General features: G+C 39.9%; 1 protein-coding gene across 4 annotated transcripts in view; it reads left to right on the top strand.

Moving 5' to 3' along the window:
- dst (dystonin) overlaps nucleotides 1-16,427 on the top strand; it is a 192,119-nt gene extending 175,692 nt beyond the window's left edge. The window contains exons 87-104 of one of the 4 annotated variants that reach the window (XM_049481088.1): nucleotides 436-595; nucleotides 1,219-1,413; nucleotides 2,621-2,749; nucleotides 3,271-3,414; nucleotides 3,568-3,756; nucleotides 3,874-4,003; nucleotides 4,179-4,342; nucleotides 4,451-4,613; nucleotides 4,999-5,153; nucleotides 5,253-5,327; nucleotides 5,828-5,845; nucleotides 6,947-7,063; nucleotides 8,233-8,350; nucleotides 9,407-9,514; nucleotides 10,490-10,680; nucleotides 10,974-11,084; nucleotides 12,545-12,668; nucleotides 15,346-16,427. In XM_049481088.1, the coding sequence (XP_049337045.1) occupies nucleotides 436-595; nucleotides 1,219-1,413; nucleotides 2,621-2,749; nucleotides 3,271-3,414; nucleotides 3,568-3,756; nucleotides 3,874-4,003; nucleotides 4,179-4,342; nucleotides 4,451-4,613; nucleotides 4,999-5,153; nucleotides 5,253-5,327; nucleotides 5,828-5,845; nucleotides 6,947-7,063; nucleotides 8,233-8,350; nucleotides 9,407-9,514; nucleotides 10,490-10,680; nucleotides 10,974-11,084; nucleotides 12,545-12,668; nucleotides 15,346-15,602 (2,548 nt within the window). In that variant the 3' untranslated portion in view covers nucleotides 15,603-16,427. The remainder of the gene's footprint in view (nucleotides 1-435; nucleotides 596-1,218; nucleotides 1,414-2,620; nucleotides 2,750-3,270; nucleotides 3,415-3,567; nucleotides 3,757-3,873; nucleotides 4,004-4,178; nucleotides 4,343-4,450; nucleotides 4,614-4,998; nucleotides 5,154-5,252; nucleotides 5,328-5,827; nucleotides 5,846-6,946; nucleotides 7,064-8,232; nucleotides 8,351-9,406; nucleotides 9,515-10,489; nucleotides 10,681-10,973; nucleotides 11,085-12,544; nucleotides 12,669-15,345) is intronic. The other 3 variants (XM_049481087.1, XM_049481089.1, XM_049481090.1) reach the window with 3 other exon arrangements.
- The last annotated feature ends 352 nt before the right edge of the window (nucleotides 16,428-16,779 follow it).

Genomic DNA, 16,779 nt, shown 5'->3' with positions numbered 1-16,779 from the left:
TAACTATTTAAACTAACACCTTCCTGTGTAACATAAAACCTCTCTGAATTAGAACATCAACATAATGCCATAAATACAAACGTTAAAATGAAGATGTAGGATCGTTCTTAGGGAATCCCTTATTACCCCAAACACAAAGAGTCCACAAAGTCTGAATTGAGTAAATTTTCATGTTAACAGCCAATACTGGTGCAACTGTGATAAGAGTCACATACTTTAAAAATGTGATACATATTTAAATACATATATTTAAACATACAGACATTTGATCTTTATCTTGACAATATGGAGAAGTGGAGGTAATATAAGTAAACGGTCTGATTAAAATACATTCATAATAATATATAACATAATCTAATTAAGATAATTATTATTAGTATTATTATTATTAAAATAAACAGGGGTATATTAACTTTACATGCATTTTTCCCACAGGCAAAACAAGCTGGAAGAAGCTCTGCTGTTTTCAGGCCAATTCACAGACGCTCTGCAGGCTCTGATTGACTGGCTTTATAAAGTAGAGCCTCAGCTGGCAGAGGACCAGCCCGTACACGGAGACATTGACCTGGTGCTCAACCTCATCGATAGCCACAAGGTACACACAGCACTTTCCTTGCAGTAATCTGGTTCAGGTAGCAACAATGGATCCATGTAAACAGTAAAAGGTTCACTGCATAAAATGGTGCAAAGTGGAAGACACATGTTCACATTGAAAAAATAATTTTTAAATAAATTAGATCGTAATATTGAAATATTCATATCTCTTGTCATCACCACCCTGTTTGTTTGGTCCTGTTTTGCCCTCTGGGTTTTGTTCTCTGAGCTCTCGGACACAGTGAAATATATTAATGGCACGAGACTGGTAGTTTCTCTCCCCCTGCTGCTTGTCTGAGTGTGTAATGTGGAAAAAGCTGCTGGTTCAATTAGAGAAGACAGCTGAACTCAGTCACTGAGCTGAACCTCATCTCCCCCCTCCAGATTTGTTTCTATTAGCTTCTCTGAAGGCAGAATGTGGCTTCAGCTGCTGGAAGTGAGGACCTTGGCCTGAGATCACTGATTCTCCTGTGTGTTTAGACTCATCTACCCCTGTTAGTGTGGTTTCCTCTTAATCAGTGCTGATAGGTTCTGTTTCTCTTGGAAATGATCCTGTGCTCTAGAGTCATTTAACCTGCGCTGAGTCTGAAGTCTTCATTGTTTGTGTGTGTGTGTGTATTGCAGGTGTTTCAAAAGGAGCTAGGGAAGAGGACAGGCTCTGTGCAGGCTCTGAAGCGCTCTGCCCGTGATCTGGTGGAGAACACCCATGATGACTCCTCCTGGGTGAAGGTTCAGATGCAGGAGCTAAGCACGCGCTGGGAGACAGTGTGTGCTCTTTCAGTGTCCAAACAGACCCGGTTGGAGCAGGCCCTGTGTCAGGTACAGCAGAGTTCATACTGCACTCAGCGTCGGGACCCCTATCGCTTTCATTTATCATACGATCGATATGTGGCGTCAAATAATGTTTTTTTTTTATCATGTGAGCTCTAAACTCCCTAAGACTCGCCCTCCTCCCCAATTAGAGTTACTAAAAGAACTGCTTCATTACTTCATGTGGCGGCGTGATAATCAAATGAATAGGGTAAAATTGTGTGAAACTGCCACCAGTAATAGCTTATCTATGAGTTGATTTTATGATTTTATCCACTTCAGTAACACAGATGCTGTATAGCATCATAGAGAATTTTCTTGTGATATAATGAGCATCGCACAATCACGGTATTGTGATATCTGCGTTATCTTTGGCAATGTATCTTGATAATATCTTATCGTTAGATGCCTTGTGATTCACACCCCTAAACCACACGCAGCCAAAGCTGGCCAAAGCCAAACACACACTTCAATTCCTCACTTGCTTTACTATTATAAAAGAAAGTTACTAAAAAAAGAAATGGAAGTTCTGAAATAAATCTTAAGGTTGTTAACTTTGTAATACTCTTTTACTAGTTTTTAACACACATAGAAACACCTGTATTGGGGAAAAACTACGTCTCCAAAATGAGCCATTTAATCCACAATTATCACATGGAAATTAAAAATCATTTATTTATTGTTTGGGTTTTTTTTTTGTTATTTTTTTTAATATTGTTATGATATCATTATAAACCAGTGCTTTTATACACATTTCATTTGCATTTAGCTTACAGCAGTTAAGCTCATTTTGACCCTTTCACACTTCCATAAAGGCAGCTAAAACAGAGATTTACCCACCTTTATTAATTCTAAATAATGTTAAATCATAATTTATGATTTATAGTGCATACAATTGGACAGCTGTTAAGTGTGGAATGCAAAAAAATAATGAAAATGTCTGACATTGTGACTAGCTGATTTTGGCCCACATTAATAGATTTTATAATATAAGTCTAAGATCAGATGTGTCTTCCTATATAAGCACTTCTGCTCTTTTACTCTGAGTAGCTATATGACCACTGGCTTGGATCCTTCGAGAGTAGACTCAGAAACTGAGAACTTACAACCAAAAGGAATGATGAAAAGTCTTTGATGTGTGATGTGTCTAGTTGTCTAGTGTGGCGTTTGATCCCAGTGTTGGATGATTTATCCCAGTGTTCTTTGTGTTTCTCAGGCGGAGGAGTTCCATTCCACTGTTCACATTCTGCTGGAGTGGCTGGCTGAAGCAGAACAGAGCCTCCGTTTTCATGGTTCCTTGCCTGATGATGAGGAAGCCCTCCGAAGTCTCATCGAGCAGCACAAAGCAAGTTTTTCCGTGCAGCAGCAGCAGCAGAACACAAAGCACACATACACGTTCCTCCGTGTACAGTCATACGTTACTGCTTCAGGAATAATAGTGCCATCAGTGAACGAATGCACATTGTTGATCAATACCATTTTGGAGATAAACTTTTAAAGCTTATGTGCAGATATATTAGGCCTCAGTTTAATTCTTTTCATATTAACTCTTTTTTATAACAGTGTTCTATGCTTGCCCATTGTGGTTGCCAGTAGAGTAACACAAACCATACATGGCCTCTTAAGCTTTATGAATCAGTGCAGGCCAAAACAGGACTCAATCTGCAATATTACATATCCCTAGAGCGTGATCTCATATTTGAACCAGAAACGGATTGTTCCGAGTCCACATACTTCTCATCAGACATTATTCACACTCATAGAATGTGGGTGGAATGGAAAAGCCTCCTTGGAACATTAGTGTAAGTCTCTTTGTTTTGCCGTTGTGTTGGCATTTGATTAACTGAAGCACTCTGGTCTGAGCAGGAATTCATGAAGAAACTGGAGGAGAAGAGGGTGGCTCTGGGCAAAGCTATCAGCATGGGGGAGGCGATCTTAGCCATCTGTCATCCGGACTCCATCACCACTGTCAAGCACTGGAACACCATCATTAAAGCACGCTTAGAAGAGGTGTGTGCTCGTCTTGGTACTCTCCTTGGTACACACCTGGATTTACCATGGATTTAGATGAATCAGTGTACATCACTTAAATCTATATATTTATAAAAAGAGCTTCAACAATACCCTCATTTCACATGCCTCTCTGTATTCACTGCACATCAGGTCACAGCATGGGCAAGGCAGCATGACCAGAGGCTGTCCACTGCTCTCACTGAGCTTCTGGCCACTCAGGAGCTTCTGGAGAGTCTGCTGAGCTGGCTTCAGTGGGCTGAGACCACACTCACAGAGAAAGACAAAGAACCCTTACCTCAGGAGATAGAGGAGGTCAAAGCACTCATCTCTGAGCATCAGGTACCACTGATCCCTGCCTGGCTTCTTATACCTACCACTGATATTCATTGTGTCCTAGTTTCATGAGATATTTTCTGTCACCTAATTCAATCCTTTTACCTTCGTTTTTTTTTTCAGACATTCATGGAAGAGATGACCAGGAAACAACCAGACGTGGACAAAGTTACCAAGACTCATAAGAGGAAAGCCACTGCAGAACCTCTGGTTCAGTCTCAGATTCCTGTGCTGGAAAAAGGAAGAACCTGCCGTATGTTTTACATGGAAACATATTCAATATGCAGCACAGAGTACAGCTCTTTTTTTATATTTACTGGATAACCAGAACAGTCCGTTCTAGCTAAAATAAATTCTGATTTAATGGACTTTCAGTTTATTGTGGGTAATATTGTTTTTCTGATTGTTTGTTTGTTTTTGCTAATCAGGAAAAAGATCCCCAACCCAGAACATGTATCCAGCAACAGCTCAGCCTCAAATTGAGACAAAGAACCCCAGAGTTAACCTGCTGGTTAGTAAGTGGCAGCAGGTTTGGCTTCTGGCTCTGGACAGAAGACGAAAACTTAACGATGCTCTGGACCGACTGGAAGAGGTCAGTTTCAGTACCTTACTAGACTAAACTAGATTTTAGACCAATTTCACAAAGATCAAGCAACACAGTTGTGCTTTTAAATGATCCTTTCTCCATTTGTCTCTTCAGTTGAAAGAGTTTGCCAACTTTGACTTTGACGTATGGAGGAAACGTTACATGCGGTGGATGAACCACAAAAAGTCACGGGTCATGGACTTCTTCAGACGCATCGATAAAGACCAGGATGGCAAGGTCACCAGACAAGAATTCATTGAAGGCATTCTTTCTTCAAGTGAGTAAATACTTTATCTCTTGCTCAAAAGCTTAAACCTGATTCAGGTCCTTATTAAAAACGTGCAAATTCAGTCAATGACTATGCCAAAAAAGCAGAACTGGACTAATTGAAATTTATTTTATGAAATGATATTGATAATAGCGTGTACCAAAGACATTCTGTAGCGTCTGGTCAGTCCAGTTATGTTTTTTGACCCATTTGCCAATCAGCTCCAAAAAAAAAAAAAAATCACATTTTACTATGCTTTACAAATTTGCATCACATTCTTTATAGTCAGTGATCTGAAATCCTGAATTGTTTATGAGTTTTTATTTAAACAGTTCAATTTAATTCCTATTGGAAAAGCCAAGCCTTTGATTGAGTTTATTTCTACACTCTGTAGAGTTTCCCACCAGTCGTCTGGAGATGAGCGCTGTAGCAGACATTTTTGATCGTGATGGGGATGGGTATATAGACTACTACGAGTTCGTTGCTGCACTGCACCCCAACAAAGATGCCTACAAACCCCTTACTGATGCTGACAAGATTGAAGATGAGGTATGATTTGTTTTAGTTCCTAATAGTAACTAATATGAATAAAGTGATTCACTGTACAGTTTAGGTTTTTACACTGATGCATTGATTTATTTTCTTCAGGTGACTCGCCAAGTGGCAAAGTGCAAGTGTCCTAAACGTTTCCAAGTGGAGCAAATCGGTGCCAACAAATACCGGGTAAGAGACTGACTATGTTTACGATCCTGAGCGATTCCACACACGATGCTTAAATATTTAAAGAATAATGCAGGATACAGGCTGGAGGCCACAGCTCATATCTAGTCTCAAAATGAATTGCTTAAAAGAACTGCTCTGGGGCCGTTGGCTGTGCAAAAGTGTGTAAAACTGGCAGGGCTCAACTGGCCTCTTCCCAAGGAAGACTTTGTTGCCCCCACACAGCTGTTGCCAGAAATAATGACTTCATTGCATTTTAATGTGGCGTGTAATATACATACAGTATATTTCAGTTTCAGAGAGAGGGCAAATGCACTTTCAAACCCCCTTTATACTGAGAATTACTGAATTAACTCTTAGTTTTTAGTTTGACATGTTTGTGATCTCAGTTTATTTTTTTATTGGTATTACTGCTGTTCACCTAAATCAAAGTAATTATTCAAAGATTTCTGGCAAGTTGTAACTGTCTTATGTTTGTCTTTTATTTTTTCTCTGCTTTTCAGTTCTACCTTGGAAACCAGGTATATGTAGTGCTTTTTCTAATGTTGTGTTGTGGTCTTTTTTGGGGGTTTCTACTTTCTTATATTATTAAGTCAGTCTTCAACTCAGAAGCGGATAAGCACCTCAAATCCGTAAAATGCTTTCCTTCAACACAAGGTTGTTTGCTCAAATTGTGGCGCAGGCACACATATTTGTGATATTTCACTGGTGTGCTGGCGTGAGAAAGCAAGAAATATTTCACATGAAGAGAGAGGGAGAGAGAACAGAGAGAGAGAGAACAGAGAGAGAGAGAGAGAGAGAGAGAACAGAGAGAGAGAGATAGGCTTTTTGAAAGCTTCCTCCAGGTTTCCTTTGTATTAATAATGTTGAGCTATTAGAAGAACAATGCCAAACATGGTGTGGATCACTGCAGGAATAAATAAATAAAGATATTCATCAATGTTCCTGAGTGGAGAGCCTCACCCTACTCGTTGGCTGATGATCAATGTCACATTAAGGGTAGAATGCGTAGCTATTTTAAGCACAGGTCAGAGTAAAGCAGCACCCAGTGTGTGTAGAAACAAAAGGAATGTTAGACCTTTTTAGGAAGTTTGGGCAGCTCGTGAATTTATATGGTCAGGCTTTGCATATCTGCTTTTGAGTTCCAGTTCACTGCTAACAACCTTTTTCCTCCCCCTTTCAGTATTTGTGTTCTAATCTTTAGAGTTCTTTTGAAGTGTAACACAAAGTGTGTGCTTGCATTCTAATGTCTTTGGAATCATTTAACATCCAGCTCGAAGGGATCTTAACCCAAGCTGAAAGTGATGCTTTAGTTTTTTTTATTTTCCCTTCCTTTAAAGCTTGAGCCAGCGCTACAGATAACGTTGTAAAATGCATGTCATGGGTTTTTTTTTCTCAACATAAATCACATGGAATCATGGGCTACATGCTTTCTCGATGTCATGTTTTGGGAAGATACGGGATAACTCAAAGCTGGGGGGGTTTCTTGGGTGGGGGTTTCATGCTAAACTCATTTATTTTCCTTTGCTTGTTGTCAAGGCTTTGCTTTTTTATGTTGTCATGTGCACCAGTCTGTTCTGGTTTTTGCTGTTCTGCGTCAACTGAAACAATTCTTTCGACAGTTTGGTCTCGTTCACTGCTTACATGACCCCTTAATCGCCGATGAGAGTATAACAAACAGGGACAATCAAAATCTAAACCCCCAACTGCACGTTGCTGTTTTGGAAAGCTGTATCCTGGTAAATGGTCATTTTTAAGCCGTTTGTTGTGACTTCTTCTTTTTAATTTTTTAAATTATGATTATTATTTTTTACCTGATCATGCTTCAGAAATCATCTTCTTCCCCTTCCACTTCAATCACCAAATTCACCAGTGGCATTAAATCATTCTGAATATCAAATAGAGCGAAGGCCAGAGAGAGGCTCAGCCAGAGGATCATCAGTGTGTGGATCATGTTCAGTGTTACGAGAGTGGAGTTCAGCCCATCTTTCCATATTGTTCCTAATGTGTCTTTGGAGTCTAGCCATGTTGGTTCTGCATCAGTGTCGACTCGCACACACCCTTTATGAGTGCAGTGGTTTTGTAGCTCTAGAGACTGCAAGTTCTGTATGTACTGTTGCTTCGTGGAAAGACTGTGTTGGTTTACACTTTTATATAATTTGACTTTTTTTTTTATAAACAGAAAGCATGATGCCATAATTTGTGTGTGTGTGTGTGTTGTTAACTCAGCTACACCATGGCCATATCCAACTGGTGAACTTCATTCAGACAGAAAGCTGAGCTGTTTTTTTTGATGAACTTTTATTGTGGCCACAACATTCCAGATGATGAGTGCTTCAGAATCCAACAGCCGTGGTTTATGTGCAGCTGTGGTTCTGCAGCACACTCTAGTGGTGTCAGCGTAGGGTTCAACTAATTTGGAAACAAACTGCTCAGTCTGATTAACACTCACATGATTACATGATGTCTCGCATGCCAGCACCCTGTAAATCAGACTGCTTTTACTGTAAGTGCACATCATCAATCTTAAAGGAATGACATATGAAACAAGGGCAAAACCAGTTGGATTGACCATTCATTTGTATGTCCTCTGGAATGAATCTGATGTCGTGTCTTGATCTGAATAATCGTCCTGTCTGGAGGAAACGCTCAGCTGGGCGACAAGCGCAAACAGGGCTTTAGAGAGAGCCATTCTTTCAGCAGCAGAAGGAAACACATGATCTGATTCTCATGCTAATGTGGACATGTACGTGCTGTATGCACTATAAAGAGGTAGAGTAGTAGATGTTGAGTGCAGGTCAGGGCGGTGTCTGGTTTGCGCTGTCGCTCCGCTGTGGGGATTCCTCCCTCAGTGTGACTGTAACAGAGAGACTCAGCTCTGACTCTCTGCTCTCTGCTCCTCGCTCAGTTCGGAGACTCCCAGCAGCTAAGGCTGGTGCGGATCTTGCGCAGTACCGTCATGGTGCGGGTGGGAGGAGGCTGGATGGCCCTGGATGAGTTTTTGGTGAAGAATGACCCGTGTAGAGGTAATCATTTTCTTACATTGTTTAAAGCCATACTTAAAAAAAAAACTGTTGATTAAATCCTTGTAGTGATGTAGCTGAATTAGGCAATTAATTATACAGTAGTAATTATTTTGTGTTTAATAATGTTAAGTTTGCTATCAATTTTGGAAAGTTTTAAAGTTTTGATAATCGTTAGCTAATTAACTAATCAATATTTTTTTTTGCACTATTAAGGCACACTGTAGTAAGGCCCACTATTAATAAACATCTATTTTCTGGTCTATTTTCATACACAAGGCGCACTGGATTATAAGGCGAAGTATGCAACTAAGTACAAAAAAAAACAGTCAAATGAGCGCTGGATGTTAATCTACACAGATTTCTCTCCTGAACATGGTTAATTTGGGTGAGAAAAGCACTTCCATTTATTTAGAGTAAGCTTGTTTTAACACGGTAAACATGCAGGCTACAGTCCTCTGAATAGCAAAAGAGCTTGCACTTAGCGCGGTTATTGGCTAATGCTTATTCTGCTCCAGCAGTGCTAGCAGCAGGCTACAGGCCGATAATACTACCCTCTAATTAGCGAAAAGGCTAGCGTTTAGCGCAGTTAGCGGCTAATGCTAATATTACTGCTCCAGTCCCAGTGCTGGAGAACTAAACTGAAACTCCTGTATAATGCTGTACTTCAGCAGAGTGGCTTTACTGCTCCTTACAACCTGATTGATAAAATTCATACAAAATTTTAAATAAAAAATTTAAGTATTTTAGGTGCGCCTTATAGTGCAAAAAATAGGGTAAACAAATGATTCAGTGTCTGCTTAAGTTAACCAGCTATGTTGTTTGAATGTGATGAAAAGGTTTTAAAAAGTTAATTAATAAAAAAACTGTTAATGTTTAAGGAGTTTCTTACTGCCGAGTCTTGTACCTGATTGGCTGTGTATAATGTTCTTTAAGCTTGCTGCCATGTTCCTACTGAGCTTCTCTCTCTGTGTTCTACTGTCTGTCCTTCTGCTGTTCTCCTGCTGAATGTTCCTCCTGTTTTCTTCGTTTTATGAACCCAACTATCGTTTCTTCTAGTTCACCACCATGGGAGTAAAATGTTGCGCTCGGAATCAAACTCGTCAATTACTCAGTCTCCTATAGGTTGGCAACTCTCACACTTTCTCTCCTTGCTCCATCCCAGTGGTATGTGTGCATCCCTGTGTGAGTGTGTGTGTGTGTGAGTGTGTGTGGGCCTTTCCGCTGCAGTGATGGTATTCTCATTAACATAAAGCTCACGCTATGACCTGAGATTTCTCCTGCATGCAGCTGTTTGTTGCATCCTATTTCCGGCTGCTTTCCTGTTCTGCTCTTCAGTCTCTCTGCACATGCTCAGTGTGTTTTTAGCTCTGTGCATTGCAACTGTATGACAATCTCACTTATCTCAGTTTTAAATTGGGTTAGATATAAATTGGATTGTATTGCAATGTCCAGTAAAATGGGTGTTGGACATCCTGGAATGTTTTGGTTGTTTTCATTTAATACAATTGAAACCTTTGGAGTATTCCTTTTTGAATGTTTATTAATAGCCTTCTTTAATAACTGGTCGTTTGAAAGATAAGGACAGTTAATATTCTGTACAGTAGCGATGTAACAAGTACAGTTAAAATATCATGGACTACTTTGGATAGTAGTGATATGCAGTACCACTTTCAGTATTATAGTAAGATGGTCTGACAGTTAGCTGACCATAGCAGATTTTTATTTAGTTTTTATAACAGCTAACAAGAAATGGTGCCTGTTAAAAGTGGTTTTGTTGAAGTTCAGGGTAGTTTAGAGCTGCAGTATCACAAGCACGCACTCAAGTGTTTTAAATTTCGTTTATATTGAGAGGAAAACACAGTCATAAAGTCATTATGAACATGTACACGCTGTAGGCCATCTGCGCATGTTTTTGAGAATGTAGCTTTGATAAGTTTAGCATTTATATCTCAGTCATATCTCATCTGCATGTCTTCTGGTCATGTACAGAATTGATCACTCATCTCACAGAATCCCCTGCAGGTGTCATTTGCTCCATTTGTAAACGGGCCTCATTTCCTCCTCTCACCTTCACTCCATCACACCCCGCCCGCCTAATCCCAGTCCCTCTTCACTCACTGCTGTGTTTACTCTCCTCAGCGAAAGGAAGGACCAATGTGGAGCTGCGAGAGAAGTTCATCCTTCCAGAAGGCACCACTCAGGTGATGGCCAGCTTCCGCTACCGAGGCCGGAGGTCACGGCCGTCGTCGAGGGGCGCCTCCCCAAACAGATCCAACTCCAGCCACAGCTGTACTGCTCAGCACAACCCAGCTGCTGCCTGTGCATCAAAGGTAGGATCCCATCGGCCGTCTGTGAGTCTGTTCAGCTGAGATTAGAATATCGAGTGTTTATTGTAGACCCATGCTGCTTCATTGATTTTTTCCATTATTAATAGTTTTCATATATCATTTTTTGATTTCCCATGTTTTATCTGTTTTTATCTTGTCTATTTAAGAAGGGTTCACATTTTTTACACTTATGTTCTGTATGTTTACACTGATAAAATTTTGATAAAATTGTGAACCCTTTCCATTTCAACCCTTTTTGTATATTTATGTATTTCATCTATCATTGTTCCTCACAGACTCCCCAACATTTAACACGCAATTATGATAAACCCTGGCTGACAAACAGCAAATCAGCTACTCCCCTAAAATCATCTGACTCCTTTGAAAGTCAAGGGTCATCCAATGAGGTATAGTGAAATAAATGGAGCGGCACGATCCGACTCCTCAGCGCTAAACTAACCACTGTACCTCTAACTCACTGCCAATTTCCTGCTGAAGTTAACACTGAAACCTGAATGAAGTGCAGTCATACACTAGGCTTGCTGTAATGCATGATTATTGCTATTTTGCAATTTTCTGATGCACTAAAAACAGAAGCTGCAGTTCAGTTTTGTAAGGAAACTGGGATGATGCACACTAACAGATTTTCTCCTTTCAGTTCAGGCTGTACTCTAATACTCAAAACTACTAACTCCAGAATCAAGGTCTTCTAAAACGTCTTTAAGACATGCCTGCCTGTTCCGCTGTCTTCTTTAGGCTTTCTGTTAAATACATAACACATCTTCTCTGCCCAAATATTCCCATGTTCCTGTTGCTTCTAATAACTTTTCTATCTGATACCCTGTGGCCATGTGATGGTTCAGTTTTTGCTTTATAACTACATTTCTATAACAATCACATTTTTGTTTGATAATCCAGTCACTTGACGTATACTCCATGTTCCAAATTACTATGCAAGTGAAGTATTTTTCTCTCATTTTCCTAAATGACCAATGCAAATGACAATCTAAGTCCTGACCCGTTAAGTATAAATCCAATTTTATTGAACAAACCTTCCAATGATAACAGCATATTTGTTTAATTGGTAACTCAAAATGGCACTGTTCCAGTGTTATTAAGCAGGCCACAGGTTTCAAGCAATATGGGAAAGAAAATGGATCTCTCTGCTGCTGAAAACATGAAATAGCACAGTGCCTTGGACAAGGTATGAAAACATCAGATATTTCACAAAATCTGAAGCGTGATCATCGTACTGTGAGGAGATTTCTTGGCTGATTCAGAGCACAGACGGGTTTGTGTAGATAAAGGCAAAATGAGGATTAAAAGAGCAGCTGCTAAAAGGCCATTACAAACCTCAACCGTATAGCGAACCTTTGAAATATCATTAAGCAAAAGATCTATAAGGGTGGGAGGCAGGACACATCAAAACATCCAATTCTGACATCATGCAAAGAAATTCAAGCAGAAACTCTCCAAAAACTCACAAGTTCAATGGATGCAAAAATTTTGAAGGTGATATCAAAAAGAGTTCCTATGTTAACATGTAACTTTCCCTGTTAGGATGTTTATGATTAAAATAGCTTTTGATTTCAGTGAATGTGAAATCCTCCTAATGCTCCAAATTCAAAAAATGACCATTTTCAGTTCTTTACAACCTATAAAATGTTTTGAAACTCTGTTGTTTTTTATATAAAAAGAATATTACTGTTATTATTGGGAGGTTTGTTCAATAAAATAGAATTTTTACGTAACTGGTCTTGAAATTATACTGACGGTCATTTGCCTTGACCAATTCCATTCCATTCCAACTCCAAACCACTGGTTCAGGACTGATTTCTCTCATATAAACCTTTTTTGCGTTTGACAGGGCACTCCCATCCAAGGCAGCAAACTGCGTCTGCCTGGCTATTTGTCAGGGAAAGGCTTCCAGTCTGGGGAGGAAGGCACTCTTATTAATGCTGCTGTTCTGAAGGCCAGGGGTCAGGCGATCGGTGAGTTAAACTTTTAACCATTATGCCATTGTTCACTCTGTTCAACTTTCAGACTTGTCAGATTGCTGTACACTTTACACTGCACAGCAGGTACACAATGTGTGATTGGGAATTATTTGAAATAATTACAGTTATTGTGGTTTTCACACTACATGACTAATCAGTGTCTCGCCAGGAGGAACCCACAACCAGCCTGTATGTTTTCCAGAAAGTGTAAACCAAGGTTATCCCAAAATGTTAGTCTGTCCAGTTTGTGTAAATGTGGCTTATTTGGTTTAATTAGATTTGTATTGAACTTTAGTTTTGAGTATTTAAAAGCTAAACCCACTAGTTGGAATTGTTCAAAGTACTGAGCTAAATGATTAAACTCTACAACTAATACCAGGACATTACCAGGTTACTTTGCCCCTAAACTCTATTTTACTGGTGAGAAACACGATATACTGTATTTTTTGCACTATAAGGCACATTTGAAATCCTTTAATTTTACCAAAAATCATCAGTGTGCCTTATAATCCAGTGTGCCTTATGTATGAATTTTATGTATGAATTAGTTAATTTAGGAGCAGTGAAGTCACTCCGCTGAAGTGCAGCGTTATGTTAAGGTATCAGTTTAGTTCTCCAGCAATATTAGCATTAGCAGCTAACCGCTAGCTCTCCAATGCTAACGCTCTAGCCTAGTGCTGGTGAAATTCAGGAATCTAAGCTTACTGTAAATAAACTGAAGCCCTTTACTCACCCAAATAAACAGTTTTCAGGAGAGAAATCTGTGTAGATTAACATCCAGCACTCATCTGAATTTGTAGACCAGAAAATAGATGTTCAAAGATGTTCAGTGCGCCTTATAATACAGTGCGCCTTAGAGTGTGAAAAATACAGTATTTGATTATTGACATACTCAGCACTCGTTAGTCATTAACAATCATTTCTTATTCATGTACAAAAAAAAGGCATTTATTGTTCCAAGAAAAGGTAACTGAACACTCTCGTCACACACTCGTCACATACTTTTCACACAGGCCAGAAAATAATGTAATACTGAGGAGGAATTTTGGACCATTCCTTCCTGCGAGTGTGCTAGTTTGTAAATAGTTCTGCTAATGCCTTCCCAGGCTCTTCAGGTTGTTCCACAGCTTCTAGACAGGGTTAAGATCAGGACTCTTCTTTGACTCTTCCAAAACACTTTCTTTTTCAATTATTCTTTAGTTGATTTACTTGTCCACTTTGGGTCCTGACGGGACTCCTAGAGAGAAAAGTAGGTAAGATGATGGTTAGACAAATTTCTAACCAGTGTTTGAGGGACACACAGCTCTTTAGCAATGCTTTTGTAAACTTTCCCAGCATGCTGTGTCTCTGATAAACATCTTCTGAAACCTCCTCTGGTCTTCTGAAAGTTGTTGGCATCTTAGTGTTTCACACTAATCAGCCTTTCCTGACAGATTTGTCAGGATATATATATGACTATATATATGACATAATGATTTATCAACTCTGAATCCAACTCCTCTCATCTCCTTAATTGAAAACACATTTCGACAGTTTTCTTTTGGAAAAGGTTCACTTACCTTTCTAATCTGTTCTTGAGTATACTTGAATAATTAATTGAAAGGGGTGTGTTCAAATTTTGGCAATGAGATAAGCACACAGTACATGCATTTCTTCTTGAAAAGGCTGAGAAATATGGGTCATTTTAGACATTGTTTAGAAGAACAGTGTAATTTGATTACAAGATGTGAAAGAAAATGGAAGACTACCATTCAAATGGATCTGGACAGAAGAATAGGCAGATTGGCAAAGGCTAAGCTAATGATCAGCTCAAGGATAATCAAAACCAGGATCAAAGTACCTGTGAGTATTGTGACACAGTTAGAAGATGCCTGTGTGAAAGGGAAAGGCCTAAAGTCCCACAAGTGAAAAAAGACATGTACTGAAGTGGACACAGTTTGTCAAAGGACACATCAACTGGCTTATGTAGAAATGGGGAAACATGCTGTGGACTGATGAAAGTAAAACTGCATGGTAGTTCAAGCATCATGATATGGTGCCGGGCCTATTTACTGCATACCGGGGATCGTGGACCAGTTTGCATTTATCAAAATAAATGGTTCCAGTCCAACAAAATTAGGGTTATAAGGTGTGGCAAGCCCAATCCAATAATAAAAAAAAACAGAAATGGTGTGGTGACAATTAAAATGATGTTTCTGAGACAAAACCAAGAATTTCAAATGAATTGTGGGATGTAGTCAAAGCCTTCTGGGCTGAAATTCCAGTTGACAGGTGCTAGATGTTGGGTGACTCTATGCAACACAGATGTGAGACAGTTCTTAAAAACTGTGCTTATAACTAAATATTAGGTCAGTGATTTACAGGGATACTAAATCCTAAAAAAGTACATATTTTGAGAGACAGATAGAGACAATGCTATTTTTTTTACCCAATTTTATTTCCTGTTATTATATACATTCTATAATTGTATATATTTCTCTTCACGTTCTGATTTTGTTCATGTTCCCAATGCATGGTAATAAAAACTACTATATATTATAAGATTTTGTGCTTAACGTATGTTTTTACACACACTGCTATTATTTTGAACACACCTGTATATCTAACTGTAGCACATCGGGAATACAGATGGTAAGATTTTGTATTTATACTCTGTACTCTCCCCTCTCAGGCTCCAGCAAGATTCCCAGCAGGCCAGGCAGTAAAGCGGGCAGCCGCGGGAGCAGCCGCAGAGGAAGCGACGCTTCGGACTTCGACATCTCCGACATCCAGTCTGTCTGCTCGGACATGTCGGAGACGGTGACGGACTCCGGGAGACCCACGCCCCGATCCGCCTCCCGCCAGCACGGGGGCAAACCTTCCAAAATCCCCACCCCTCAGAGGAGGAGCACGCCCACCAGCAAACTGGCCAAGACCACCAAAAGATAGTCAGTAGCCTGGCTTTAGTAGCGTAGAGGAGCAGCGTAGACCCCCACAGCACTGTGCTGGCGCACACTGGACAGAGACTGACTGGACAACCGTAGACACTAAAGACTGTAAAACAACTATTATTATTTAAAAATGAAAAAGCGTAGCAAGATGTAAATTATTCTGTGTGGAGAGATGTGGAGAAGGACGAGTGTGAGTGCAATGTGATGGTTTTGTGTATTTGTCCTGTATTTTTATTTTTTTGTGAATAATGTCACGTCTAATTAGTATTTTATTTCAGCGCTGCTACAACGGGAGAGGTTAGCCCCAGTGGGAAGGAACAACCGTACATCGTGAAGCAAACTAACAATTTTTCCACATTGTTTGACTGAGCTGATAGAGAAGCTGAATGTACTGTAACCTCCTCGAGCTGACATGCTTATAAGCAATGGTATGCCACTGTATTCCGCCAGGGCACCACAACTATTTATTCATCTATTTAAAGTGCAATGATGTGCTGCTGATGACGCATTTTAAAGGGCAATACAATACATTCAACTGTAACCGACTGCCCATCTTGAAACACTACAGAGAACCATGGCCTTCGAACAGTCCGTCATCCCCACCTGCTGCAATCACCAATAACGTTTAAGTTCTCTTAGCATCGTGTGCCATTTAACCTTCAGCAGAACCGTCCAAAGGTTCTGACTAATAGATATTCATAAGTGCATTCATGTCTGTGTATTGTTATGGTTCTTTTTTTTCTTGCCTGAGTGACAATGGCTTACTCACAACGTTTTGTAATAAATCTGCTTGCAGAAAGCTATGACGGTATATAAAAGCCAAGCAGCCTCATCTGTTTTCATCTGTTCAGCACATTTACGGAGTCTGTGCAGCTTCCAAAACAGGGACGCATTGTGTCGGATGCAGATGTATGCAGTAATGTTTTAGGCCTGCGTTTAAAGAGTCTTTAGTAGTAAATAAGACGTTTTTACAGGATGTACGAGGGGAGGAAAATTGTGGTGCCTCCAGCATGTGTTCTGCCAGGTCCTGCAAAGGGAAAAAAATATAGAGGGGACTTCCCGCCTAAAGCGTGCCAGATGGCCGCTGATGTGCACTGGATTAACGGTAGCATGTGAGCACAGAGTCATCAACTAAAAGCCCCCCCTTCTATTTACTAGGATAAACATGCTACACA

Source organism: Astyanax mexicanus, chromosome 7 (assembly GCF_023375975.1).
Source record: "Astyanax mexicanus isolate ESR-SI-001 chromosome 7, AstMex3_surface, whole genome shotgun sequence".
Classification (NCBI taxonomy): domain Eukaryota; kingdom Metazoa; phylum Chordata; class Actinopteri; order Characiformes; family Acestrorhamphidae; genus Astyanax; species Astyanax mexicanus.
The sequence above is the reverse complement of the archived record's forward strand: the minus strand, read 5'-3'. Positions and strand labels throughout refer to the sequence as shown.